Consider the following 27366-nt stretch of genomic DNA (forward strand, 5'->3'; position numbering starts at 1 on the left):
TTTTTTTTTTTGGTTAATCCTCACCCCAGGACATTTTTCCATTGATTTTTTTTTTTTTTTTAAGAGAGAGTGGAAGAGAGAGGAAAAGACAGAGAAACATCAATATGAGAGAAACACATCGATTGGTTGCCTCCTGCACGTGCCCTGACCAGGGCCCAGCTCAGGAGGAGCCTGTAGCCGAGGTCTGTGCCTGGAATTGAACCCGGAGCCATTCAGTCCCCAGGCCGATGCTCTATCCACTGAGCCAAACCCGGCTAGGGCCAAAGCTTTTTAGGTGACAAAAATGATGCTCATGAGGGTGGTGACAGTGATGATGGTGGTGCCCGCCTCCCTCCTTGCTCCTAATTAGCCTAATTGGTGGATGGAACTGCCCTTCTGCAGGCCACACCCTGGAAGGTAGCATCAGCGGGCCATTATCAGGAACGATTCTAAGCCTTGCCCACCTGGGGTGCCCTCTGCTCCCAACCCCAAACCCCTCCTTGGTAAGGTCGAAGGGAGCCATTTAAAGAGGGATGGCCAGAGCCGGTTTGGCTCAGTGGATAGAGCATCAACCTGCAGACCAAAGGGTCCCAGGTTCGATTCTGGTCAAGGGCACATACCTCGGTTGTAGGCTCCTCCCCAGCCCAGGTCCTGGTCGGTGCTTGTGCAGGAGACAACCAATCAATGTGTTTCTCTCACATCAATATTTCTCTCTGTCTTTTCCCTCTCTCTTCCACTCTCTCTAAAAAAATAAATCAATGGAAAAATATCCTCAGGTGAGGATTAAAATAATAATAATAATAATAATAATAATAACAACAACAACAAAACAACAACAACAAATAAAGAGAGATGGCTCAGCCAGGCAACTGCTGTCTCATTTTCATCACCCCCAAGGAGGCACAACATGAGTAGAGTCCGTAAAGAAGAGAAATAAGATAAAATTGCTTTGTGTAGAAGGGAACCGACATGAATCCATGCATTTGAAATTGCTGGATTGTGAGGCTGTGTATTTTGAGGATGGTTGCTGACACCTTCTGCGGTAGCCTCTGTCCCTTCCCTCCCCGTTTGCTGCTCTGATTCATCCCCTTTCTCACTCCCTTTCCTCCGCCTCCTCCTCCTCCATGAATGGCGGGCGCACCCCTGCAAGACTCCTCCAAGCCGCCTCGCTCCCCCTGCCTCACCTGGACAACGGAGTGGATGGAAAAGGGCAGGAAAGCCTGGGCCTTGTTGAGGATGTTGAGCACCGTGAGGGTCACGAAGGCTTTCTCGGCGTCCATGGCATTCTCCTCGGTCACCAGAGTATGGACAGTAAACACAACCAGTGCCACCTGGGTGAGACACAGGGGGTGGCGTGAGCTTCCATGAGTGCGGCCAGGGACACCTAAGCCACTCTGGCCTCTCCAGGGGTCCGTATGGCCCCTAAACCCAGCTCTCCCCTCAAACTCTGCTACTGGTGAAGGGAGTGCGTACACGGCCCCATTGTTAGGTATCAGAAACTCTGGCTGGTTTGGCTCAGTGGATGGAGCGCCGGCCTGCGGACTCAAGGGTCCCAGGTTCAATCTGGGCATGTACCTTGGTTGCAGAACATCCCCAGTAGGGGGTGTGCAAGAGGCAGCTGAATGTTTCTCTCTCAATGTTTCTGGCTCTCTATCCCTCTCTCTTCCTCTCTGTAAAAAATTAAAATATATTTAAAAAATAAAAAAAAAAAAAAAAAGAAACTCTGGATTCCAGGCATTGGGGGATACCACCAGTCCCCATCGTGTAGAAGTTTGTGGTTCCAGATGTGGGTGGGACTTGTGCTCCGAGAAACCCTGGGAAGATATCTGTGGAAGTAGCAAGCATCGGCAGCACTTGAGGGCTCTAGGTATCGGTGGCATTTATGGCTCTAGAAGTCACTTGGTGTGATGGTTCAGTTCTAGATGCTGGTGATGCGTTGGCTCTAGAAGTCACTTGGTGTGATGGTTCAGTTCTAGATGCTGGTGATGCGTTGGCTCTAGAAGTCACTTGGTGTGATGGTTCAGTTCTAGATGCTGGTGATGCGTTGGCTCTAGAAGTCACTTGGTGTGATGGTTCAGTTCTAGATGCTGGTGATGCGTTGGCTCTAGAAGTCACTTGGTGTGATGGTTCAGTTCTAGATGCTGGTGATGCGTTGGCTCTAGATGCCACTTGGTGTGATGGTTCAGTTCTAGATGCTGGTGATGCGTTGGCTCTAGATGCCACTTGGTGTGATGGTTCAGTTCTAGATGCTGGTGATGCGTTGGCTCTAGAAGTCACTTGGTGTGATGGTCACTCTGTGTGATGCTTAGTCAGTGCTGATCACTTTGACGGTCACTTGTTGTGATGGTGACTCAGTGATCCTTTTTGGGGAGCCCTCATGGTTCTAAGTGATGGCACTTGCAGTTCTGAGTGTTGATTGTGTTGATGACATCTGGTGTCCTGGCAAATGGCCCCTGGGATTCTAGATCCTTCTGGAAACAGTGGTGAAGGCCCACTTGTCACCAGCCTTGCATGTTTTATGGTTTGAATTTTATTCTGGACACAGCAGTGAGTCATTGTGGGTTTGACTGCAACGGCATGACTGCAGCCAGAGCCAAGCTTTAGAACAGTGGTCGGCAAACCGCGGCTCGCGAGCCACATGCGGCTCTTTGGCCCCTATAGTGTTCTAACGCCACTTCTTCAAAATAGACTCGCCCAGGCCGAAAACCGACTTCTGCGCATGGGCCACGAAGTTTCAATCGCACTGTACGTGTGCGCCCGCACGTGGTATTTTGTGGAAGAGCCACACTCAAGGGGCCAAAGAGCCGCATGTGGCTCGCGAGCCGCGGTTTGACCAATCTGGCTGGAATTAGTGAAATCAACTGAAAAAGACAGGACAGGCACTATGCCCGGGGTGTGTGTGTGTGGGGGGGGGCAGGGTGAACTTGGGGTTCCATCTCTGCAGCTTCCTGCACCTGTCACCAATTCCCCACAGCAGTAGAAGCGGCAGTTTCAGAAGACTCGAACTTTCAGGAGAACGGCAGGCCTCCCTAGACACAGGTCGGGGAGTGATCTGACTGACTGGCTAACCAGCAGAAAGCAGGGACCCCTGAGCGAGAGCAGGATCCAGGAAGGGTGGTCTGCAAAGAGGCTCCAGGATTCGGGGGCTCCACCTACCCCCTCTCCCTCCCCCAGCACCCCCTCCCCCGGCCCACACTCTGCAGGGAGACCAGGGTGACGTCACCAGAAACGTGGACACTTGGAAGGACACCAGAGACACCGAGAAGAGGAGCCCCGAGGTCCTCAAGGCGCCCAGCTCCCGGCCCCGGATGCGCAGGACTCTCTCCAGAAAGGCCCCCTCCCAGCCGTGGCACTTGACCGCCCTCATGCTTCGGAGGATGCAGCTGGTGAGCCGTGCCCGGGAGTCCTTCTGCCTCATTTGCTCTTCCTGGGACCAGAGGGGGGAGAGGGGAGAGCACAGGGACACGTCTAGAGTTCTCCATCCCGGCGGCCACACCACCCTTCAGCAAACCCTGCCGATTCAAACCAGGCCCCAAGCTGTCTGCCTCTCAGCATCTGTGTCCCCACAGACCTGGCCCAAGCCCCGTCATCTCTCTGGACCCTATCATCTCCCTTCGCCCCCTGCTTCTGCCTTCATCACAGGGGAAGCTGCGCCATAACCAAGGAGGCCCCGATGCGCTGGGAACGAGGGGGGGGGGGGCCCTGAACCGGCTGACCTGGTGCCATCAGGAAGGCTCCCGGAGGTGGGGGTGACATAGGAGCTGTGGTGGGCGGGCGGCCGGGGAAGATGGCGGGGACAGCATGACTTGGAGGACATCCAGTGTGGTCCGAGGAGGGTGTGTGTGTGGGGGGACTAAGGAGGAGAGGTGGCCTGGATCGTGCTGGGACTTGGAGGTCAGGCAGAGGAGGTGGGGCCACTGGGTTTCACCTTTGAGGGGCATCGTCAGAGGGGCAGCTGTGTGGACAATGTCTTAGAGGAGGCCAGACAGAAGACTGGAGAAACAGTCTATCCATCCGACACACACACACCCTCCCTCCCTTCCTTCCTTCCTTCCTTCCTTCCTTCCTTCCTTCCTTCCTTCCTTCCTTCCTCCCTTCTTCCCTCCATCCCTCCCTCTCTCCTTTTCTCCCTCCTTCCCTCCTCTTTCTTTCTTCCTCCCTCCCTCCTTCCTCCCTTGCTTCCAAGAATGTATTTTTTAAAATATACTTTTTATTGATTTCAGAGAGGAAGGGAGAGGGACAGAGAGATAGAAACATCAATGATGAGAGAGAATCATTGATTGGCTGCCTCCTACACACCCCCTACTGGGGATCGAGCCCACAACCCCTGGCATGTGCCCTTGACTGGAATCGAACCTGGGACCCTTCAGTCCGCAGACCGATGCTCTATACACTGAGCCAAACCAGCTAGGGCTCCAAGACTGTATTGAACACCTATGACAAGCAGTATTCTAAAAGCTGAGACTGCATCAATGAGCACTCCCTACTCCTGGGGAACTTTCATTAGGACAACAGGTAGACAATAAATGGAAGAACTAGGTGTGTCCTATGGCGGGTTAGGTGATGAGCGCTGTAGAATGAAACAGCACAGGCCAAGGAGCCGAGCTGCAGGAGGGGGAGGGGAGGGCGTGCTGCGCTGAAACCAGGAGGTAAGAGGGGAGACCTGACCCCTGGGATGAGGGTGTTGAGGCACAGGGCACAGCCAGCACAAAGGCCCTGTGGCAGGAGCTGGGCAGGTTTGAGGATCCAGGGAGGGCAGAGGGGGGCGTGGTGTGAGCAAGGGGCAGGAGGTGATGAGGCCACGTCCCAGGGGGCAGAGGGCCAGGCAGGGTCTTGGCTTTGACTCTGAGGGAAATGGGAGGGAGGTACCCCCTGGCTGGTGTGTGAAGAGGCCTAGGTGGGGGTGAGGCCAGAAGTGGGGACTTTACTAGGGGGGTCCCTGCAGTGACCTAGGTGAGAGACAGCAGGATTTGGAGAGCCTGGGTATGGAGGAGGAACATTCTAGATGCAATTTCAAGGATGCAATTTCAACCAAACGAGCTGACTCCTGGGATGTGAGTGAAAGAGAGGCGTCCACACCAGCCCGTAGTTATTTTGTGGCCTGGATGCTGGAGGGACAGAGCTGCCACCCACCGAGATGGGGGCCGTGGGGACACGGGTCCTAGTGACTGGAAGGCTCAGGCCATGGCGGCAACGCCAGGCCCGCACCCCCGCCCCCACTCCCCTGCAGGCCCTCCTCCCATTTCCCCTGGGGTCCCTGTCAATGACCAAACCTGATAGTGGTTCCTCTTCTTGGTGATGAAGAAATTCAGAGGGAGGAGGCTCAGGAAGACAGTGATGGCGGTGAGGGCAGAGGGCCCTAGAAGCTGGAGACAGAGGGAGGAGGTCACGGGATGCCTGCAGGAGCCCAGCTGTAGACTTGGAGGGACTCGGTCAGCACCAGTGGCTGGGGCTGGAGGCTCACACTTGGTTCTGAAGGCAGGGGAGTGGCAGGGGGCCTGGTGAGGGCAGCTAGCAGGTCATGGAGACCAGGATCATGGGACAGACACCTGGAAGGAGACGCCTTGTACATGAGGGGGCAGGAAAGACGTACTGCACACAACGGGGGCTGTGCCTGTCAGGATGGTGAAGTCCGACCTCTGGGGTCAGGATTTGGGTTCGAATCCTGACTCTGACACTCACCAGTGTGGCCTCGGGCAAGAGACTTACCCTCCCTGAGAGGGTAAGCAGCTTCCTCATCTGTGAAATGGAAATGAAGCTGTGCCCACACCCAAGCTAAGTGCTCGAGTCACACAATCCATTATCACCCGAGTCCTCGTTTCGCAAGGGCTGCCGGATGTAGCAAATAAACATAGAGGACACCGGCCCAGTTAAATTAGGATTTCAGATAAATAGTGAATACGTTTTTAGTACAAGGTGGTCCCATGGCATATTTGGGACATACTTAAGCTAAGAAATTATTCAGTGTATCTAAAATGTATATTTAACTGGACACCTGTGTTTTGTTTGGCAGTCCCCGCCCCACCCCCAGCCATGTGACTTTGGGACAGTTGTGTTCCCTATTAGCCCTGGTTTCTCCACAGGGGGGTGGGAAATGTGGAGGTGGGGGTAGAAGAAATGATTTGTAAGTGGCTGTGACTTTTTTGAGATTCCTTCTGAGGTCATCTGGGCCCATTCTCTAGACAAGCCTCACCCTCTCTCCAGCCTGCGGGCCTTGGTTTCTCCTATTAGCCAAAAAAAGTTTTGGAAATTTCCCTGATGACCAAACAAGCCAGTTTGTTTCATTTATGTAGCAATAGTGCCACCCAGTGGCTAAATAGACAAGTGCCAGAAGGCAAATACCAGCCTTCAGAGCCAGAGTTGGGAAAATACTAAGTTGATAGAAGGTCAAACCCTCTCTGGTAAAATGGCATCCACTGGCAAAAATACTACACATGCTAACTATTGCAACCCCAATGCCTACCCCTCTTTAGCTAGGATCTCAGGGTGATCCTCTGAGTAGGCCAGGAAGTGATGGGTGTGTTGTCTGTAGGTTTACTTGGGTCATGGGTCGGCCTACTTAATTGCCTTGTATTTCCCTGTGTCCTCCTCCCCCTCCCCATATTCCTATCATAACAGCTAACATCTATGTACTGCACATCAGGAACTGTTTGAAGTGCCCTATGTGTACTTGCTAAGGACCTACTGTGTGCTAGGCCCTGGAATACCAGGTACCAAGTCAGAAAGGTTCTGGCCCCTGCCCTACAGGTCTGTGGAAACAGTAATGATGATATCACACAGTAGGTGGCATTTGGGACTATTCCACACTCACTCACAACCAATATGCCACTGGTACACCCACCCAGGGTCCTGTGAACTATGGCACATGGTCCAGGGCCCTCCACCTGCTTTCGTATAGCCTGTGAGCTGTACAAAAAAAATATAATGGTTCTTACATTTTTTTAAGTGGTTGGAAAAAATGAAAAGAAAAAGAATATTTAGGGACATGTGAAAATTATGCAAAATTCAAATTTCAGTGTTCCTAATCAGTCCCACTGGAGCTGCGCCTTGTCTGCCTGCTCGGTATTGTCTGTGGCCGCTTTGGCATTCGAAGGGCAGAGTTGGATAGTTTTGAGAGCGACCACATGGAACCCAATGTCTAAAATAGTTACGATTTGGTGCTTTACAGAAAAGAGTGTGAGCCTTGCACCTGGAGCCGAGCTGGAGGAAGATCTTCAGATGCACCGCCCCACCCCCACCTCCATGCATAATTAATAACAGGAGCCAAGGCTACAGAGTGCAGCTGTGTGCCAGGCCCTGTCTAAGTGCGCACAGGTATCAGCTCAGCTCAGACTCAACATCAGGGGCAGGGGCACCGTTGTTTACTATGGTTCTCACCTTACAGACGAGGAAATGGGGCACAGACAGGCTGTGCCTTGTGCAAGGTTTTATAACTAGCAAGTAGTGAAAGCAGGCTTTGAACCCAGGCAGTCCCACTCCAAGGTCTGTGATTTTAATTTAAAAAGAAAGGAAGGAAGGAAGGAAGGAAAGAAGGAAGGAAGGAAGGAAGGAAGGAAGGAAGGAAGGAGGGAGGGAGGGAGGGAGGGAAGGAAGGAAGGAAGGAAAGGAAGAAGAGAAGGAAGGAAGGAGGGAGGGAGGAAGGAAGGAAGGAAGGAAGGAAGGAAGGAAGGAAGGAAGAAGGGGGGAGGGAGAGGGAGTGAGGGAAGGAAGGAAGGAAGGAAGGAAGGAAGGAAGGAAGGAAGGAAGGAAGGAAGGAAGGAGTGAGGAAGGAAGGAAGGAAGGAAGGAAGGAAGGAAGGAAGGAAGAAAACCCTATACCACAAACTAGATGAAAGCAAGTTAGAGAAACTGATTAAATTTTGTTTTTGGCCACATTGGTCACTTTATGGTTTTTGAAAACTAGTAGCAAATTCTTTCCCCTAAAATGTTTTGTCTTTTTTGCTGATGGTGCTGGTGCCCCAGTGTTACTGATAACTTCAAACAGGCTTAATCTGTCTCCTCGGTACCCCGGTACCCCGGTACCCCGATAGCATACCCAAGTGGTGTCAATGTCGTCATTATCATCAATATTTTACAGATGAGGAAACGGAGGCCCAGAGAGGATGAGCATCCTGCCCAAGGTCAAGGAAAGGCCATCCTTGCCTAAGACTTTGCTCATTTTAGCCCACAGTGTGCCGACGGAGACAGGAGTAAGGGAAGGGGGGAAGAGAAGGAGGAGGAGGAGGAGGAGAGGAGGGGGATGGGGTAGGATTCAGCTCAGATCCCAGCGCCCTCTGCCCAGCACACCTGCCAGAGATACACGAAGCAGACGACGATCCAAACGAGCGGCAGCCACAGCCCATTGACGTAGACGACGCTCTCAATCAGCCGCTGCACGTCCACAGACACCAGGTTGACCACGTCCCCAACTGCGCTGGTCTTTCTGGAGCCGCTGGACAGAGCCAGGACCTGGGTAGGGCAGGCGGAAGGAGACTTGAACCTGAGGGAGTCGGGCGATGGGGGTGGGGGTGGAGGGAGGCAGGGAGGCCCCAGGTGCAGGGAGCCGGGGGTGGTCTGGGACTAAGACTGATCCCTGGCTGATTGAGGCAGATTTCTTCAGCACCTGAGCCCCCGTCCACTCATCTCTAACGTGAAACTAATAAAAAACCCCTAAGCCAAGCTCCTAGGGCCGTGGTCGGCAAACGGCGGCTCGCGAGCCACATGCGGCCCTTTGGCCCCTTGAGTGTGGCTCTTCCACAAAATACCACGGCCTGGGCCAGTCTGTTTTGAAGAAGTGGCGTTAGAAGAAGTTTAAGTTAAAAAAATGTGGCTCTCAAAAGAAATTTCAATCGTTGTACTGTTGATATTTGGCTCTGTTGACTAGTGAGTTTGCCGACCACGGGCCTAGGGCCTTCGTGGGAATCCAGGGAGATGACAAAGAGGAAAATACTCTGAAATCCCTATAAAGCATTGGAGCATTGATAGTCCATCACAAAATACATGAAAACCTTGGATGTGTGACGGCAGTGGTGGCCACTCGCTGAGTGCTAACCGTGTCGCAGGCACTGTGTCCAACACACAGTGTCATCATTTTCTGTGATGAACACGTCACACCACTGCATGGGGCAGGTACGGCCGTATCTCAGCTTAAAATGCCATGAATGAAACCCTCTCTATTTGTGTATCATTGAGCAAAACAAACAAACAAACAAAAAACCCAATGCCAATTAAATTAAGACATGAGGCATCTTGATTTCAGAAGTGTTTAAAAAAAGTGAGACTAGAATCAAAGAAAGGCAGAATGACTAACCCCATTTTACAGCCTGGGAAACCGAGGCACAGAGAAATCGGCCAACTTGCCCAAAGTCGGAGAGCTTGTAAGTGACTCGGCTAGGATTTGAATCCAGGATGAGTGAGGTATGACCCGGGCTCAACACGGTGTTAAATGGACCCCCACAGACATTTACCGCCGCTCAAACACCAACCTGGTTCTCCGGCAGCGGGAAATTGGCCCTAACCCTGGGGCCAGAGCGGACCCCTTCCTTCCTGTTCAATGCTCAGTGTTACTTGCAATCCTCTGTCTGCTGAGTGTATGAGGAAAGAAGGGAGGGGGTGGGGGAGAGAATAAACTGGGAATGACTGAGGGTAGAAATTCTCCCAAAAATCTTTGAATCTTTGTTGAGCACCTACGCTGTGCCTCACACTGAGCTGAGTACTGAGAATAGAGCTGTGGACAACAGAGGGGATGGGGCTGGCCCTCCTGGGAGTGGCGTTTGAGCTGGGGAACAAGATTAGTAAAGACTTCCATAGCTCTTCCCTCAACGGCAGTGATGAGTGCCGAGAAGAGGTGTTTTAAATCCTTACTGGGAGGGGCCCCTCAGGGAAGCACCAGGTTGGGTGGAGGGAGGCGGGCAGAACTGTGGGCAGGAGCCTGGACTGTGGTTTTCACAGGAAGGAAGGCCAGGCAGGGCAAGCAGGCTGAGGGCTGGCTTCCTTTAACAATCCCAATGGGCTCTGGGGGGGGCGGGGGGGGGAGGGGAGGAGGGATCCCTGCCTAGTTGTCTGGCCCTGGAGTGATTAGGGCAGGGGGTGTGTGTGGAGATAGTGTCCCAGAATGTGAGAGCCCCGTACATGGGGTTGGAGGATGGGCTCTGGGTTAGTGGTTTGCATATTAAATGTGTGCTGTCCGGTGAGTCATTTTCTTTCTCTAGGAATTGGCAGTCCCTCCAGGATCAATAAAGCCCCAGATGTCAAAACACTAGATGTAGCTCTGGCAGGTATGAGCGTGGTTACAGCATCAGCCTTGCATCTAAGGGTTCCACTGCAGGTCGATCCCTGATCCCGGTTGGGGCGCGTGCAGGAGGCAACCAATTGATGTCTCTCTCTCATATCTATGTTTCTCTCTCTCTCTCTCTCTCTCTCTCTCTCTCTCTCTCTCTCTTGCTCTCTCTCCTTTCTCCCTCTCTTCCACGCTCTCTAAAAATCAATGGGAAAAATGTCCTCAGGTGAGGAGTAACACAAAACAAAGGACAAAACCAAACACCGGCTGCGGAAAATAAGATGACACAGTTCCTAGAGCAGCCCAGAGGGGCGGGGAGGGGTCTGGCCTCACATGAGAAGAAGAAGGCCTTCCTCGGGGTGGGGAGCGGGACGGGCAATGCCCTGGTCGTTTTCCAGTCCACCTCACTCAACACGTGGACTCACAGGACCGGACCGGCCACACGGGCGTAGCTCCAGCGTGCTCAGGGGACATGGGTCTGAAGCGCAGCAGGCAGGGCGGCAGCAAGAGCCACCCTCGTGGCCACTGAGGAGCTGTTCCCTTCACCCGCCCTCCTTCCTCAGGCGGCAGCTCAGGGATGAGAGAAGGAGACTCACACGGAACAGCATCACCCTGGCTCAGACGCTCCAGACCCCACAGGGGCCAGTGCCTCTTACAGCATCAGTCTTGTGGGGTTCTTTCCAGGGTCCCCCAAAGGGACAAGAGCCACTGCACAGAGAGAAGCCCAGGGCTGTGGCTACCCACCAGGTGTTCATAGTTCCCTGACGGAAATTCCAGGTCAGATGCAATTGGCCAGTGGGTCAGGGCTCATTTTTACCATAAGCTGTGCCGCCTGGTAACGTAGCTGACAGTCCACTATTATCTAGTTTCTGCACTGCCCCAAGGTGAGTCCTTTTTCCTCATGAGGGAGTTGATGACATAAAGGTTTGCCCAGGCAGTGGTAACAGCAAGTGCAAAGGCCCTGAGGTGGGAGGGTGCTTGCTGTGTTTGTGGCTGGAGCGGGTGAGCAAGAGACGAAGAGGCATATGATGTGATGTGATGAGGTCACTAAGGTCCTCGGGTCGGATCATGCAGGGCCTTAGAGAAATATTCAGGGAGGTGAGAGTGCAGTGTAAGCAACTATTCACGAAGGAATGAAGGTGTTTTCAGGCACCGATGATATCAGCGGCTCAGTGGCGTGACCCTGCCTGCGTTCCTGGCTGGAGCATTTGCACGTAGGTCAGGACAGGATGAGGAGAAGGGAAAGCCCCGCACCTCTCCCCACGGCTCACCTTTCTGTACACCAGGCCAGTGAGGGCTGTTCGCAGCCTTATCTGCAGCACCTTGAGTCTGTACATGTGCTGCTGCTCGAACAGCGTTTGCAGGCAGGCGGCCAGGAACATCAGCACCGCGATCAGATAGCCCTTCCAGGCCGGGGCTGCGGAATCGCCAATGAACTCCAGGAAAAGGCTTGTGGGAGAAGGAGGGAGGAGGCAGAGCTGGTGAGAGAAGGCACCGGCGGGTGCTGCCTTTGCCCAAGCCTGGCCAGGTCTTGGAGGACCAGATGGTGTGGCAGATTTTATCTTCAGAAACGACTGTGATTATGTTCCCCACTCTCTACGCTCATTTTCAAAGTGACCTGTGATGGGCTGAGTCGTACCCCATGTTGAAGTCCGAACCCCCAGCACCTCAGAATGCAACTGCCTACGTTAAAGTGAGTCTGCTCCGATGAGCCATTCATTCCATATGGTTGGTATCCTTGTAAAAGGAAATTTGAACAGATGTGGGGTGCACGTGCACTAACTGAATTGCTCACGCACTTTATCGTAAGTAAATAAGTGGTTTAAAGCCCTTCACTTTTGGGGTGTTTTGTTACGCAGCAAAAGCTAACTGATACAGTCAGGTTAGCGGTCACTCATTGTCTCTCCCCAGGGTCAGTCACCTTCTCATTTGCTCTGGTCCTTCTCAGTGTCCTTTCGCCCACCCTCCACTTCCCTGAGCAGAGGTGTAGGCAGAGGCAGGAGAGCTAAAGCCCCCTGGCCCCAAGGACCACCAACCGTAGCCAGGCACCCAAGGCTTGAACTCACCTGAGGAGCTTGGGGACAGTGAACCTGAAGATGTCACTGATGATAAGGCTGAGGGTCCCCAGGAGGAAGGTGGAGCGGAAGACCTGCCAGATGGCCCTCAGCAGCGGGCCCCTCACGCTCCCTTTTGGCTGCAGGAAGGCCTCGGCCTCTGCGGCCTCCCCACCACGGCGGAGGCTCCCTTTCCTTTTGAACACGGCTGCCGCGGTGTGCCTTAGGGGAGAAGAGACATGGCGCTGGGTCCTTGAGTGGACTGAGTGTTTCCTCGAGTTCATATGTTGAAATCCTAACCCCCAATGCAATGGTATTAGGGGATGGGCCCTTGGGAGGTGGCTAGATCCTGAGGGTGGAGCCTTCATGAATGGGATTAGTGACCTTATAAAAGATCCCAGAGAACGGCCTTGCCCCTTCTGCCCTGTGAGGACACAGAGGGGATGGTGTCTCTGAACGAGGAAGGGGCCCCTTGCCAGACACCGAATTTGCTGGTGCCTTGGTCTTGGACTCCCAGCCTCCAGAACTGTGAGAGACAACTTTGTTGTTTATAAGCCACCCAGTCTATGCCACTTTGCTAGCGGCCCCAACGGATGAAGACAGTCCTTTACCATATTCTCAGGGGTGGCAGCTGAGCTGTCAGCAGCAGGACCCAGCATTACAGGATTCATTCTCAGCCAGGGGGTGGGTGAGCACAGATCCAGCCTCCCCTCCTCCCCTGTTCTCCCTATCCTCCAGATCACGCACTTCCTTATCCCCCAGATCACCCACTTATGAGACAGACAAGCAGGTAGGGGTGGGGTGGGCAGGAAGGCAGCTCTAAGATCTCATGGATGGTGATGGGACTGCACATGCTTTGAGCACCTACTCTATGCACCAGGCACTTCCTAGTCCTCCTAAGAACCTGGAAAGTCAGGTGTTAATCCCATTTCACAGATGAGGAAACTAAGGCTCAGGGGGTGAACTTGTCCGAGGGCACATAGCTGAGAAGTAAAAGAACTGGGATTTGATCCCAACTCTGCCTTCGGGCCCTTTTTGATCCAATGTGCAGCTCTCCCTTCTCCCACACAGCCCTTAGGTGGATTTGAAACGGTTTAGAACTGGTTTAGAATCCTGCTGATGTCCATAGGCCTGGCACTCCTTGTCTGTATGCCACCACATACAGAAGCTCAGGAGGCCTGAAGCAGAAAGAGCCCGGCCTTGGTCATAACCAGGGGCCACAGGGAGAGCTAGGGTAGTGGAGGGGGAGGAGGGGAAGTCAGAGGACCCCTCCTGAGGCAGGCAGTCCTCCGTCATGGGGAGAGGCTGGTTGGTGGTGATGCAGCTGCTGACAGCCCAGTTGCTATGTGACTTTGGGCAGACTGCTCCCCTCTCTGTGCTTCCGTGTCCTGTGTGTGATGGAGCTAGTCTCTCTCTCTGCGTACCTTCCAATTCTGACCAACTATGGGGTTATCTTTAATATCAATGCCCACGTACAGAGCTTGAACCCAGGACCAGGCACTGGGATCAGTCCGGTACATACCTGATTGCATCAGCTCCTCTCAACCTCCCTGCCTGCCGGGTATCACAGGCTCCCCACTTAAGAGAAGACTGGGGCTCAGAGAGGTGGTGACAGCTGCCTGAGTTCACACAGCAAGGACAGAGCAGGGATCTGAGCCCAGATCTCCATTCATGGTTTACACAGCGCCTCTTTATGGTCCTCACCACCCACCAAAAAGAAAAAAAAAAAAAAGACGACCTTGGCGAGCGTCGGTTGCCAGACTTTTGCTGACAAGGTCAAGGCCTTGTCCCCCATCCCTGGCCTCGCTTGTTGTTTGGTTTGGCATCTCCGAGGGTTGTGGCTTGGCCTTTGTCACTGAGCTGGGCATGACCTGCCACATGCATTTTGGTATTTGGGTCTCGAATGACAAGAGGATGTCGCCTCCTTTCGGAGGCCTTTCCAGACCACCCTTCCCCATCTGATTCCATCCTTTAATGATTGGCCTTCACAGCCATGCCCACTCTCCCAGGCTCTCTCCTTTACTTAGTGGTCTTGTTAGACCTCAAGATGGGGAGACTTTTTGCTTTTTCCCCAGCACCTAGTTCAGCTTCAGAATGTAGTAGGCACTCCGTTAATGCTTGCCCAATGGATGGGGGAAAATAGATGAGGTGTGATGTGTGCAAAGGGCCTAACAGGAGTGCCTGGTGCATAAGGTTATAAAGATTTGTGGAAGGAAAGAAGGAAGGAGGCAGGCAACTTGGTTTGGTGGACTGAACTTGGCCTTGGAGGCAGGAGACGGAGGTTCAGATGCTAGCTCTGTCCCCTGCCCTCTGCGCCTCAGTGTTTCCATTGGTAAAAAAGGGTGGGCGAAGGGATGGCTGTGAAGGCCTCCTCCAGCTGGGTGTATTGCTCGTCCTGTTGTAGCTGCTTGCCCCAGAGCTCCGAGTCATTGTGGTCAACCTGAGGCTGTAGCGAACTTCCTCCGCTCCAGGGGGCTTCACTTCTCTTCCAGGAAAGCCTCCAGACTGGGGTGTAGCCTTTGGTCTCTGGACCAAAGGTCTATTTGCGCAGGACTTGCAGACGGCCACAAGGTGAGGCAAGGGTGTGAGTGAGTGGCCAGGTGTAAGTTGGGGGAGACAAGAGGGAGTGGTGGAGACTGTGGCAAGCTGAAGAGCATCTGCCCTGTCTAGTGGGGCAGCCACCACCCAGACCCACTCTCCTGTTGCCATGCGGGGCGGTGACCCAGCACCGCCAGTCTGCTTTAAGAGAGACCAGAATTCCAGATTCCTGGGCGACGTCGCTCCTGTTTTAAATGTTGGCAACTTATTGAAAAACAAAACCAAACCCCAAAGAACAAGAACAACATTCCACCACGTGGGCCAAGTACGCCTTGGGAACCTGACTTGGCCGGCAGGTACCACCTGCTGACCTCTCAGGATGACATCCTCTTCCTCCAAAAGGTGCAAAATATTTCAGGCATAAAACCACAGTCCCCTCTGGGTGTCATCAGTCAGCTCGGAACATGCCCGAGCTGGGTCCCTGTATAACCATGCCTTCCTCCTTTCTTCCTGTCCACTGTTTGTGGGTCCTCCGCCTGCCCTGGGGAATGTTTCCATCCACCAGCTCATGTTCTCATGTTCTCATGCTGGCGAGGGAAGCCAGAGCAGGGAGAGAGCGGGTGAGACACCAGGGCTTTTTTGAATGAATTCTGCCCCTCAAAGGTAATTTAAGATTGTGTGTGTGTGGGGGGGGGGGGGGGGGGGGGGAGTTCAGCAAATACGCCTGGTGTGTGAGAGAACTGCTGCTTCGATTTGCTCATATACTCACCCCTTTTTGAGCAACCCACCCCCTTCCTTTGGGGAGCAGTTCTCCTCTCCCTTCCCCTCTTTGTGTGACTCTCAAAGAACCACTAATAATAGGGCCCACCCCCTAGCCATGGGAGCGGCCCCACATGAGCCAGCCAATCCCAATTTCCTTGGGATTTCCTACATGAAAGCGAGGAGAGATGGCATTATGAAGAGCCCAATACACAGAAACGGCTGTGATGAGAGATGGAGGGAAAGAATTTGGACTACATGTGAGCCCCTGGATTCAGCCAGACCTGAAGCTAGACCCGCCTTCTCAGCCATGTGAGCCAACAGTTCCTCTCTCTCTCTCTCTCTCTCTCTCTCTCTCTCTCTCTCTCCTGCTAGTTTGTGGGCCTTAGCATCTACAGCCACCACCACAAAATCCTGGAGTACATGAGAGAAATGTAACTTTCCTCACAGAACTAAGTTACTTCCGTCTGTCCCCCGAAACACCAAGATCCGGGAAGGTCAGGTGACTTGTCCAAACCTCAGGTTTCATTAATGTTGTCAGCTCATTTCTCTAGAACAATGGTTCCCAAACTGGTTGTCTTCAGACTCCAAGGGCCCCACCGAAGTTTCCAGAGATGCCACGGAGGGCAAGAGTGAGGCAGAGGACAGGGCTAGAGAGAGCTTGAAATCCTCTGGGCCAGTGGTCGGCAAACTCATTAGTCAACAGAGCCAAATATCAACAGTACAACGATTGAAATTTCTTTTGAGAGCCGAAAACCGACTTCTGCGCAAGGGCCACGAGGTTTCAATCGCACTGTACGTGCGCGCCCGCACGTGGTATTTTGTGGAAGAGCCACACTCAGGGGGCCAAAGAGCCGCATGCGGCTCGCGAGCCGTGGTTTGCCGACCACTGGTCTGGGGAACTGGAATTGCTTGTGCTTTTACCATTTTCGAAGAATTCGCTCAGTTCTTTCCTAAAATCATTTCCTTTTCGTCTCCCACAAGTTATGAGTTAGGGGATGGCCTCCCCATTGAACAGATAAGAAAGCCGAGGCCCAGGGAACGAATCACTCAGGTGACTTAAGTGAAGAGTTGCCTGCATTTCTGATCCACCACCCAACTCTCCACCCCATCTTCAAAGACGCCCCCGTTTCCTGCCGGCCATCCCAGCATCCGAGCTTCCTTCTGGGGCCCTTGTGGGGCTCCCACTTTGTCCCTCTCCTTTGGGAACCTGCCAAGCACTCGGGGAGGAAAGGTCCCTTTCTCCTGACCCGTTGATGCTTAGTGACATCCGCCCGCAGGAAGGGGACTGTGGAGGTGGAGCCAGAGGAGGGTGGGCGGTTGTATTTGGGGCCAAATGAGGAGCTTTGCAAACCAACCGTGCAGCTGAGCTCTCTCGGCTTCCACACACTCACCGCGGGGCTGCACTGCGGCTCCTTGACAATTCCCTTTCCAGCTGGGAAACCAGTTCTTCTGAGGAGTTCTCTCTCCCAACCGACCAGAGGTCTTTGGGTCCCAGTGGCCTCCTGTAGCCCCTCCAGACCAGCCTGTTAAAAAAAAAAAAAAAAAAGAGGATCACCGAGGCAGGCTCCTCGTGTCTTCTGCCCCATCGAAGTCCTGGCCTGGTAGCTGTGTGACCCTGGGTAAGTCCCTTTACCTCTCTGCACCTCTGCTGGCCCCTCGGTAAAGTGAAAGCAATGGACTTAACTGCACTTAATATTTGCTGGCACTTTCCAGTTTATAACGATCATGTCATTTAATTCTCACACGAGCCCATCTGAGAGGTTATTATCGACCCATTTTACAGAGGAGGAAGCAAACAGAGGCTCAGAGAGATTTAACCAAGAGACGGCCTGTGCGGCAGGGGAGAAATAAACCTCCCTAGGAGTCAGAAATCCGGAATTGAAAACTATCACTGTGGAGCAAACATGAACTCTTCCTTCGGTGTTCAATGTCCCCCCTCTCCTCCTCATTCACCCTCCGGCCATCTGGCCTCAGGACCTTTGCACATGCCTGTTGCTCCGCTCAAAACAACTTTCTTGCATTCCTCACCTGGTCACTTGTGACTTGTCCTTCACCGCAGCTTAGATAGGATTTCCTTAGAAGCCCATCTGATGACCTCCGCTGTCCAGATCCCCCCATTATAAGATCCTATGGTTTCTAGAGCTTTTTTATTTATGATGCTGTTGCAGTTATGATTATTTACTTTTTCAGTCTGATCATTTATTTAGTGTCTTTCTCCTCCATAGGGACAATGACAGCACTTGCCTTTATCCTCATCCCCTGGCCCAAGATTTGTCACATGCGGCCACTGATCAACTCTGTGACGTGGTCATGTCACTTCTCATCAATGGACCTCAATGTTTTTGCCTTAAAATGACAGTGTTTCCCCACAGTTCGGGCTGGTATGTGAGATGACTGTTCGGTGGCACATTGCTGGAAGAGGTCATGGAGAGGAGGGGGCCCCTGGTTGACCCCAGAGCTGGACCCCAGAGCTGGACCTGGGCAATCGGAGGCCCCTCACCCTTCCCTGTCCTGGCAATGTGCACGCTGCCCACTCTTCCTGCACTAGGAGCCATTCCAAGGAGGTAGCCTTGAGAGAGGACGATGCTGTTGAGACCATCTGGAGGGTCCACGTGACTGAACCCCATTAAGGCCTCTGTATAAACTGTGAAGATTCTGACCAGTGAGAGTGGAGATCTTGTCTTGCAGCCCAAGATGAGGCTTGTAGGTAAGTTCCCTTGCTTGTGAAAACCGCCACCTACTATTCTGGAGCCTGTCTCTTCCATCTCTCTTTGCCTTCTGGGTACAGGGCTAATTTGCAAACCAGCACGCACGCACAGAAATGAAGCATTATTTTTTTTTCCAGGTCTCTCCAATCTTTCCAATGATGCCAAGGAGAAGCTCTTATTCGGTGCTGGGCTTGTGCTCCTCTCTGAGACTTTGCAAGTTCCCTGCCCTAACTCAGAGCAAACTCAGGCGAGCAACAGTTCTGACCTAGAAATTATTATTATTTTTAAAAATATATATTTTATTGATTTTTTTACAGAGAGGAAGAGAGAGGGATAGAGAGCTAGAAACATCGATGAGAGGGAAACATCGATCAGCTGCCTCTTGCACACCCCCTACTGGGGATGTGCCCGCAACCAAGGTATATGCCCTTGACTGGAATCAAACCTGGGACCCTTCAGTCCACAGGCCGACGCTCTATCCACTGAGCCAAACCAGTTAGATCCTGACCTAGAAATTATTAACATTGCTTACTTTTCACTGAAATTATGTTTGGAGTTCTACATGGCAAGTGATTCCATAGATTTTTCCAATTTGGCAGTGAGAGAAAGTTTCCTTTTTTAACAAGGCTGTTAAAGTAGAAAAGTGAGTTAATTTAAAGAAAAAAACATTAAGTAAATAATGTATAAATAATACTCTAATAAGGCAAAAAGCTTGAAGAATGGTCCATAAATATCTACGTTTGGGAAACACAGGGGTAGGTCTGTTTTCTTCTAGCACTTCTATGTTCTTTCCACCAACTCTACACCCCTACAGCATCCCATTCTGCATGTATTTAGCAGCTGCTTTATATAATACTCATTATAGGCCAGACCCTGTTCTAAGTTCTTCATAAACCTTATCTCATTTAATCCTCACAACCCTGTAAGGTAGATGCTATTATCTTCATTTTATAGGTGCAGAGACTGAGGCACAGAGAGGTTAAGTAGCTTGCCCAAGGTCACACAGCCAGGAAGTGGTGGAGCTAGGATTCAAATTTAGGTACTATTAAGTCTGACCACAGTATGGTCTGGAGGGGACCTGGTGGGTGGGGCCACCCTCAGTGCCCAATGTACTGACCCTGGAGAAACATCTGTCTTCTCTACCAGCCTGGGAGCCTCCAGGGGGTAAAGATTTGGTCTTTACCTCCTCACCCCTGGTGCTTAGCATATAGTAAGTGCTTATTAAGTGTTAATGGAATGACTAAAGCTGAATAAGAGACTATTTTAGCCCTGACTGGTTTGGCTCAGTGGATAGAGCGTTGGCCTGTAGACTGAAGGGTCCCAGGTTCGATTCTGGTCAGGGGCATGTACCTAGGTTGCAGGCACATCCCCTGTAGAGGGTGTGCAGGAGGCAGCTGATTGATGTTTCTAACTCTCTATCCTTCTCCCTTCCTCTCTGTAAAAAATCAATAAAATACATTTTTTTTAAAAAAGACTATTTTATCGAGCAACTGCTATGTTAAGCACTAACCACTTCACATTCAATGAAGGTAGAGTTGTTCCCATTTTAAAGAGGGGAAAACTAAGACTCTGAATATTTGTGATATGGCTGGCTAAGAGAGAGATCCAGGGTTCAAACCCAAATCTCACTCCAATGAGTGAGTAGGAGTGGGATGTGGCTGATGGGCACTTTGAGAGGGACGCACTGAGGCTGGAGCAGAGAAAGCCAGCTGACCTTGGAACCTCATGGGGACGAACGGTGGTAACAAATCAGGGCAGCAAATGGAGGTGGGGGAGGCACCACCTCAGCCCCTTCCCAGCTACTTTACTTACCCAGAAACCCACCAGAACATGGCCTTGGAGGGGAAGGAGGCCCCAGCCTCTGGACATGGATTCTGCAAAGACAAAAGATGGGGCAAAAGGAGAACTCAGTCTCCCATTCCAAGGCCACTTTGTGGCCAGGGGAGCCAAGGGCAGGAAGACAGACTGAAATGACCATCAGCTTAGTCCCCAAGTGCATAGTGGTGTGCCCTGCCTTGAGCACACGTACCAATGTTGGTACCAATGTTGGAGGTAGACACCTAGCAGGCAAGGCAAAAAGGGACTGGGCCACAGGACTGACAGCATCCAAAGGGAAGAACTAACAGTTTCCCAGAAGAACAACTATTATTAACTAGAGGCCCAGTGCACAAAATTCATGCACTTGGGGATCAGGGGTCCCACGGCCTGGATTGCAAGAGGGTGCAGGCCAGGCCAAGGGACCCCACCTGTGCAGGATCAAGGCCAGGGAGGGACGCGGGAGGTTGGCCAGCCAGGGAGGACTGCAGGAGGGCTCCAGGGCGTGTCTGGCCCATCTTGCTCAGTCCCGACCGGCTGGACCCCAGCAGCAAGCTAACCTACCGGTTGGAGTGTCTGCTCCCTGGTGGTCAGTGCACGTCATAGCAAGTGGTTGAGCGGCCTTAGCATATCATTAGCATATTACTATGCTATTGATTGGTTGAATGGAGACTGGATGACCAGACACTTAGCATATTAAGCTTTTATTATATAGGACACTGAGACCAGGCAGCTCTCCAAGCAAGGACCATGCACAACATAGACAACATTCTGAGCCACATCCCTCAGTGACTGGTGAAGAAGTAGACAGGGCTCTGCCCTGAGATTTTGCCAGCAGCTCCAGGAAAATTGCACACACCTATGTTCTTCGCCAACAGGGCATGAGAGCGCCCATCTCATCACATCTTTGCCATCACAACTTGTTGTCAGTTTTTAAATTTTTCTGCCATTATCGTGGCAAAAAGCCAGATTATAGTTTAACTTGATTATTTAAGCAGTTGAGCTTCTTTTTAGATGACCTCAGATCAACTGTCTCTTCCTCAGCGAATTCTTTCCTGAGTTCACGTTACCTGTTGTAAGCTCTCAGGGACCACGAGGTTCTCCTGCAGAGCATTTCCCCCAGTTGTAATTTTCCACACATTTGTGTAATGATGTGGCTAATGTTTGGTTCTCTTACTTGGCTGTTAGCTGCATGAAGGTAGGCACATCTGCTTGTTCAGTATAATCCTCAGTACCTAGCTGGGGCACAGAGCAAAGGCGGGCAAACTGCAGCCCTGGGGGCCAAATCCGGCCCACTGCTTGTCTCTGCAAATAAAGTTTTATTGGAACACATTCCCTTTGTCGACGTATTGTCTGTGCTATAGCAGCAGAGTTGAGTAGTTGCCACAGAGACCATATGGCCCACAAAGCCTAAAATAGTTTCTATCTTGCTCTGGACAGAAAAAGTTGGCCAACCCATGGCAGAGAGTAGATGTGCCATACACATTTTGCTGAATGATGGAATGAATAAAAAAATAGAAGGCCTGTGCTCTAGTTCACCCCCCTCCGGTTACATGGGGAGACTGAGACCAGAAGTAGAACAGGGACAAGGGAGGCACTGGATTGGCAACTTACAGACGGCTGGGGGTCTTTAGGGAACAAGGGGGGTTGGTCGGCCAGGCAGGACAGCAGAAACTGCGCCACCATCAGAGCCAAGCACAGGTAGGTGGACAGGTGGCGGAAGGGGTCACTCTGGAAGCCCTGCGGGAGAGAAGGCAGAAGTCCCACTGAGTCTAGGCAGGCAGGTTGGTAAGTTAACTGTGGGGACCCCACCCCCCCGCCCCGGTTTGATACATTCATGAGTGGCCTGTGGAATTTTCCCTTTAGTTACAAAGGTTACTTTGCAAAAATCTGTCCTTAAAGACGAAGGGTGGTTCTCTGTCCTCTCCTTTTAACCATTTGGCTCAACAGGTCTTAGGTGGGTGCCACCTGTGCAAGTGGTTGTCCACTGGGGGTGATTTTGCCCCCACGGGACATTTGACAATGTTGACAGACATTTGGGGTTACCAAGATGAGGGTTAGTGCTACGGGTATCTAGTGGGTGGAGACCAGGGATGCTACTCAACACCCTACAATGCACAGGACAGCTTCCCCACCCAAAAGAGAATTATGCCACGCGTGCTGAGGTTGAGCAACCCTGTCTAGGCTATGTATTTTTCTCTGCAGATAAAATGGTCCATCATGCCCCCTAACATGGAAATGCCGCTGTCCAGTTTGGGAAACAGAAATATGAGTGGGTGTACAAAATGAGCATGGAAATACGGATGCATGAGAGCATGGGTGAGGGTGGGAGTAGGTGAGCATGAGGGGAAACCTGCCTGCATGAGGAAGAGTGTGTGCAGGTGTGTGTCGGGGGAGGTCATGGAGAGGACGTGACTGCTGGATGACCTACAAGCTGGACCTGGGCCATCAGACGCTCCGCACCCTCCCCTGTTCCAATGAGGCAGCTTTGAGAGAGCAAGGGGTCTGGATGGTTCATGTGACTGAACCCCGTTAAGGCTGCTGTATAAACTTTAAGATTCTGGCGGGTGGGTGTGGAGATCTCCTTGTCTTGTGGTGACCAAGACAAGCTTTGTGGGTACGCTCCCTTGCTTGTTAAACCACCACGTTCCAGTCTAAAGTGGCCCGTCTTTTGCCCTCTGTGTATAGGACCAGTGTGGAATTTCACGTGGGAACTCCGAGCTTGCCAACCCACAGTGTGTCTGTGCCCGGGCCCTGTGGGAGGGCTGTGTGAATGTGTGTGTAGTGTGGGAACTTGAAGGCACAGCCACAACTGGGGGGCAAGCAAGTGTGACTGCACATATGCAGGTGTGTGTGAGGTGTTTCAGCGTCGGTGGTTGTGTGACCCAGTGTGTCTGCTGTGCAAGTGAAGTGTGTGCTGTGAGTGTGTAAGACAATGAGAATTTGTGTCGACAAAGACATTGGGATGATGGGTGCTTCTATGGGAGGGAGTGGGTTTGTGAGTCGCTAGAGTTTAAGCAACGGTGGTGTTTGTGTCTATGTAGAGAACAGGTTGTGTGTGGAAAGGGGAGGAGGAGGGATGGGACCCGAGGCCTGAAGCTGTCACTTTGGTTTCCCCAGGTGGCCCGGGCCCCCACTTACCCCTTGTGAGGCCTGCTGGGCGGTGCTGATAGCTGGCAAGAGACAGCAGAGCAGCCAGTACCCAAACAGCACCCCGGATGCCTGGACCCCCTTCTTCCTCTCCATGTGGATCAGGAACACTGCCAAGGTCTGCACAGAGAGTCAGCACACGCCTCTTAAGGTGGTGGGGGGGAGGACAAGGGGGAGCCCCACTCTGCCCCCCACCCTTCACTGAGGCAGGAAGGGCAGTACGCCAGGAGCAAGCCAGCAAGCCTGGGATGTCCTTACCATGGTGGTGAGCCAAACGGTGGGGTGAATGAGGAATTCGGGGGCCTGGGGCATCCCCTGCTGGATTCTCCAAAGAGTGACAGACACGCTGGAGGTGTACAAGAGTATGAGGGTGAACCCAAGCACCTGGGGAGACAGGCTTAGATAAGGCTCGTGGGTGAAAAGAAAGGGGTGGCACACTGCACGGCGACCCCACGTCACGGTGGCTCTGGATGGGGCACTGCACGCACCAATGTCATCATTTTTTAGCAGTGCCCGATGGATGGGAAATTTGCGTAAGAAAAAGCAGTGAGGGGTGTTGCAAATCGATCTTGACCGGTAACTGACATATAATAATGAAACACCAGGGTTGGAGCCAGCCCCGTGTTTCCCAAAACGCTGGCGGTGCTCCATTCGGGCACAGGAGAGAGCTGAGGCACAAAGGCACAGAGTGGAAGGAAACAGACTCACCAGTGAAAAAGTTACACTTCCTTCAAGTCTCTGCCAACCCCCACTGTGAAGCCCAGGGGAAACTCTCCGTTGGGACCTGTATGTCTCCAGGCCCTCTCTTGAAGGCTTCCATCTCTCTTGACTAAGAGGAAGCAAGAAAGTGGGAGTGCCTACGTGGGGAGAGAAGGCCAGACCTAGGCACACCAGGACAACTCTTGGGAGTGCCTCAGTCAGTCCACGCAGGGGTCACGCCACCACCCGCAGGCAGGGTTCGGCACACTGCCTGGTTTTGTATTGCCTGTGAGCTGAGAATGGCTTTCGACATTTTCCAATCGTTGAACGAAAGTAAAAAGAGTAAACATGCCACGCTGCGTGAAAGTTGCGTGAAATTCAAATGTCAGCGACTATCAATATTTATTGAAACGCAGTCGTGCCTATGTGTTTACTGTGGTCTGTGGCTGCTTTCTTGCTGCCACGGCAGCACTCAGTAGTTAGGACAGAGACCACGTGACCCTCAAAGCCTCCAATATGTACTCCCTGGTCCTTTAAGGGAGAGTGCGTCTACAGTAGAGAGACGGTTGGCAATAGGACAAAAATTAACGAGGTGGTATGAGGGAATGAATGAACGTTGGAGGGCATTCCTGTAGAAGTCTGGAGGAGAATGGGATAGACAGTTGAGCAGAAAGGCTCACCCTTACAATGCCAGTGTTTTTGCAACTCACTAAAATAGATACCTAACAATGTTTTATATTGATTTTCAGAGAGAGAGGGGGAGGAAGAGAGAGAGAGAGAGAGAGATGAGAGCAAAACATCTTGCATGCCACCCTACCTGGGCTCAAACCTACAACCTTTTGGTGCACGGGACAACGCCCAACCAACTGAGCCACACTGGCCGGGGCGATACCTAACAATTTTAAGAACTGTTCTTTAGTACTGAGATATGGGAAACATAAAAATCAATGCATAACTGTTTAACATAAAAAGTTTATCCTAGCGTGATCCTAAAATTACCTTGTGTATGCTGTGCTTTGCAGAATGCCAGGTTATGGTGGCCAGAAACTAACTGTTCAGAATGAATGAGTGTGTGTGTGTGTGTGTGTGTGTGTGTGTGTGTGTGTGTGTGTGTGTTTTCATTATTACCAATCTGTTTGAGTGAACCTTGTTCCACTGAGTTTACCTCTGTATCCTGTGGAGTGTTGCTCTGTTTGGTTAAGTTCCCTTCTTGTCCCTACCCCATGTGCTTCTTGATGGGAGGAGTGTCCGCTTTGGGGTCTCTGCCAGGTTCCAGCCCGCTCCTCCCCCACCCCCAACCATGGTCTGGTTCCAGGCTCCCAGAGGCAGTAGCTACCATTTTGGTCTTGAACAGGGAGGACATGCGGAGGTAGCCCTTGCCATGGCGGTGGATATAGAGGAGGTAGATGGGGCCAAGGGCCCAGAGGTACATGGGGGGCACCCAGACCCCTGCCGTTTTCAGGAAGCAAAGGCTCAGTAGGCTGTCAGCAGGGGGCTCAGGCTCCGTCTGGTTCCAGACCTGAGGGAACACCAGGGCGAATTTATGATGGTACAACACAGGGGTCCTAAATTCACCTGCTGAGGGGCCAGGCAACTTTTGGACCCCTAACATTTATACGAAAACACTCTTTGGAATACCTTATAATCCTCAACTCCTTTAAGCCAAGCATCAACCCTATCAGGGAGATGCAATGATCACACTGATTTTGCACATGAGGAAGCTGAGGCCCAGAGAGGTTGAGTAACTTGGTTGATGTCACCGAGCTAGAAAGTGGTGGTGCTAGGATTTGAACCCAGGTGGTTGGGTCCGGGAGTCTAGGAGACCTGATAAGTCCTGGGCACAGACTATCACTTTATCCTTATAACAACTCTAGGATGTAGGTGTTACTGCCCCCATTTCACAGACCTGGAAACTGAGGCACTGAGAGGGGAACAGGCTTCTTTGGACTCACACAAACAAGGAGCGACAGAGCTGATGCCATTGACCCCAAACTTTGCTCTCAGTTTGTGATTCTTATCCTGGCCCCTGGCCTTCTCTAACGCTAGAAGAAGTTTGAATATGAAGTTTAGAGAACATGGCCTCTTCAGTTTTCTCTCTACTGTATTAACGGTCCCCCCAACCCCCTCCCTTCTGGTAATCTTGACTCCTCCTGGATTCACCACTCACCAGCTCTGTAAACTGCAACCTCCCTGTGCCTCAGTTTCCTTCCCTGCAAAGGGGGGATAATAAGAGAAATCAATCTCTAAGATGTGGGTCACAAAGTAAGCCCTCATTTAAACATCAGCTATTATTTTTGCCTTACCTACCAGGCCCCTGAAATCGTGAGATTTTGTGACCTTTACTGCCATACCATGAACTCCACTCCCTAGAGTCCTCTGCTTAGAGCCTACATGAGAGATAGGGGTTCTGAAGCTTTATGCAAATAGGGGTCAAAGTTCCTGTAGTTCTGGAGGCCCCTTTAACCGCGCTAGGCTCTTCTGGGCATGGGCTTGGTTAAAGGGGTCGCCCTCCCCTGCTGTTCATCCTGCCTAGTAATTTGGGGGTATCTCCCCTCCCCAGTACTATACCTCCTGAGAGGTCTATCAAACTGGGAAAAGGGGCGTGGGGCGGTCTGGGGACACTCACTTCTGGTCCCACGCTGGGCTCTCCCTGCACGGCCATCAGCACAGTCTCTTCGTCTGTCTGTCCGTGGGTCTGTCGGTCAGTCCCTGGCAGCCCCCTCGGCGGGGCTCCTAGACCGGGAAGGGGCGGAGCCCGGCAGGCCAGGCCTGGATTCCAGCCCCGGATTGCGAAGCACCGGGCAAGGTCCAGCCTCATGGCGGGGGTGGAGCAAGAAGGGATGAACCGAGGCTCAGAGAGGCCCCAACGGGCTCCTGGGGAGGGGATCCCCCAGCTCCAGAAAGTGCAGTGGCACCTCCAGATAACCCGCCAGGTCCCCGCAAAAAGTGTCACCCCAAACTTCCTGAATACTGTGGAACTGCCATTCCAGGAATTTATCCCGATGAAAGCACCTAACAGGTGTGCACAGGCTAAGAGTCCAACAACTGGGGTGTGTGGGGAACCGTCTGATTAAGCTGCCGTCTTCTCATCCGTGGGGATGGACATTGTCTGCTTCCAGGGGAGATTTTAAGAAGATTACTAGTAAAGAATGCAGCACTGTGCCAGGCACGCATAAATGCTCAGCAAGTTGGCTATTATTAGCATTAGTATTATTATTTCCTTCATAGGTTATGAAGTAGTGGTTTAAAGAGCCATTGCAGAAATATATTAATTTGGAAAGATGGTTTCAAAATGCTAAGTGAAAAAGAGATCATAGTATAAAATAGGCTATGATAATGAAAAGAAGAAGTATATGCTTAAGTTGGAGAAAGTGGGAAAGTCATGTCATTTACCTTCTTCTCCT

General features: G+C 52.0%; 1 protein-coding gene across 1 annotated transcript in view; it reads right to left on the reverse strand.

The window, feature by feature from the left end:
- Nucleotides 1-26624, reverse strand: part of ABCC6 (ATP binding cassette subfamily C member 6) — a 48973-nt gene extending 22349 nt beyond the window's left edge. Inside the window, exons 1-13 of the mRNA XM_008141546.3 lie at nt 26589-26624; nt 25299-25481; nt 23522-23647; nt 23255-23383; nt 21728-21853; nt 20111-20172; nt 16982-17113; nt 12303-12512; nt 11508-11685; nt 8265-8426; nt 5253-5345; nt 3203-3406; nt 1164-1310 (exon numbers count right to left, since the gene is read on the reverse strand). Of these exons, the coding sequence (XP_008139768.2) occupies nt 1164-1310; nt 3203-3406; nt 5253-5345; nt 8265-8426; nt 11508-11685; nt 12303-12512; nt 16982-17113; nt 20111-20172; nt 21728-21853; nt 23255-23383; nt 23522-23647; nt 25299-25481; nt 26589-26624 (1788 nt within the window). The remainder of the gene's footprint in view (nt 1-1163; nt 1311-3202; nt 3407-5252; nt 5346-8264; nt 8427-11507; nt 11686-12302; nt 12513-16981; nt 17114-20110; nt 20173-21727; nt 21854-23254; nt 23384-23521; nt 23648-25298; nt 25482-26588) is intronic.
- Between the last annotated feature and the right edge of the window lie 742 nt (nt 26625-27366).

Source organism: Eptesicus fuscus, chromosome 4 (assembly GCF_027574615.1).
Source record: "Eptesicus fuscus isolate TK198812 chromosome 4, DD_ASM_mEF_20220401, whole genome shotgun sequence".
Taxonomy (NCBI): domain Eukaryota; kingdom Metazoa; phylum Chordata; class Mammalia; order Chiroptera; family Vespertilionidae; genus Eptesicus; species Eptesicus fuscus.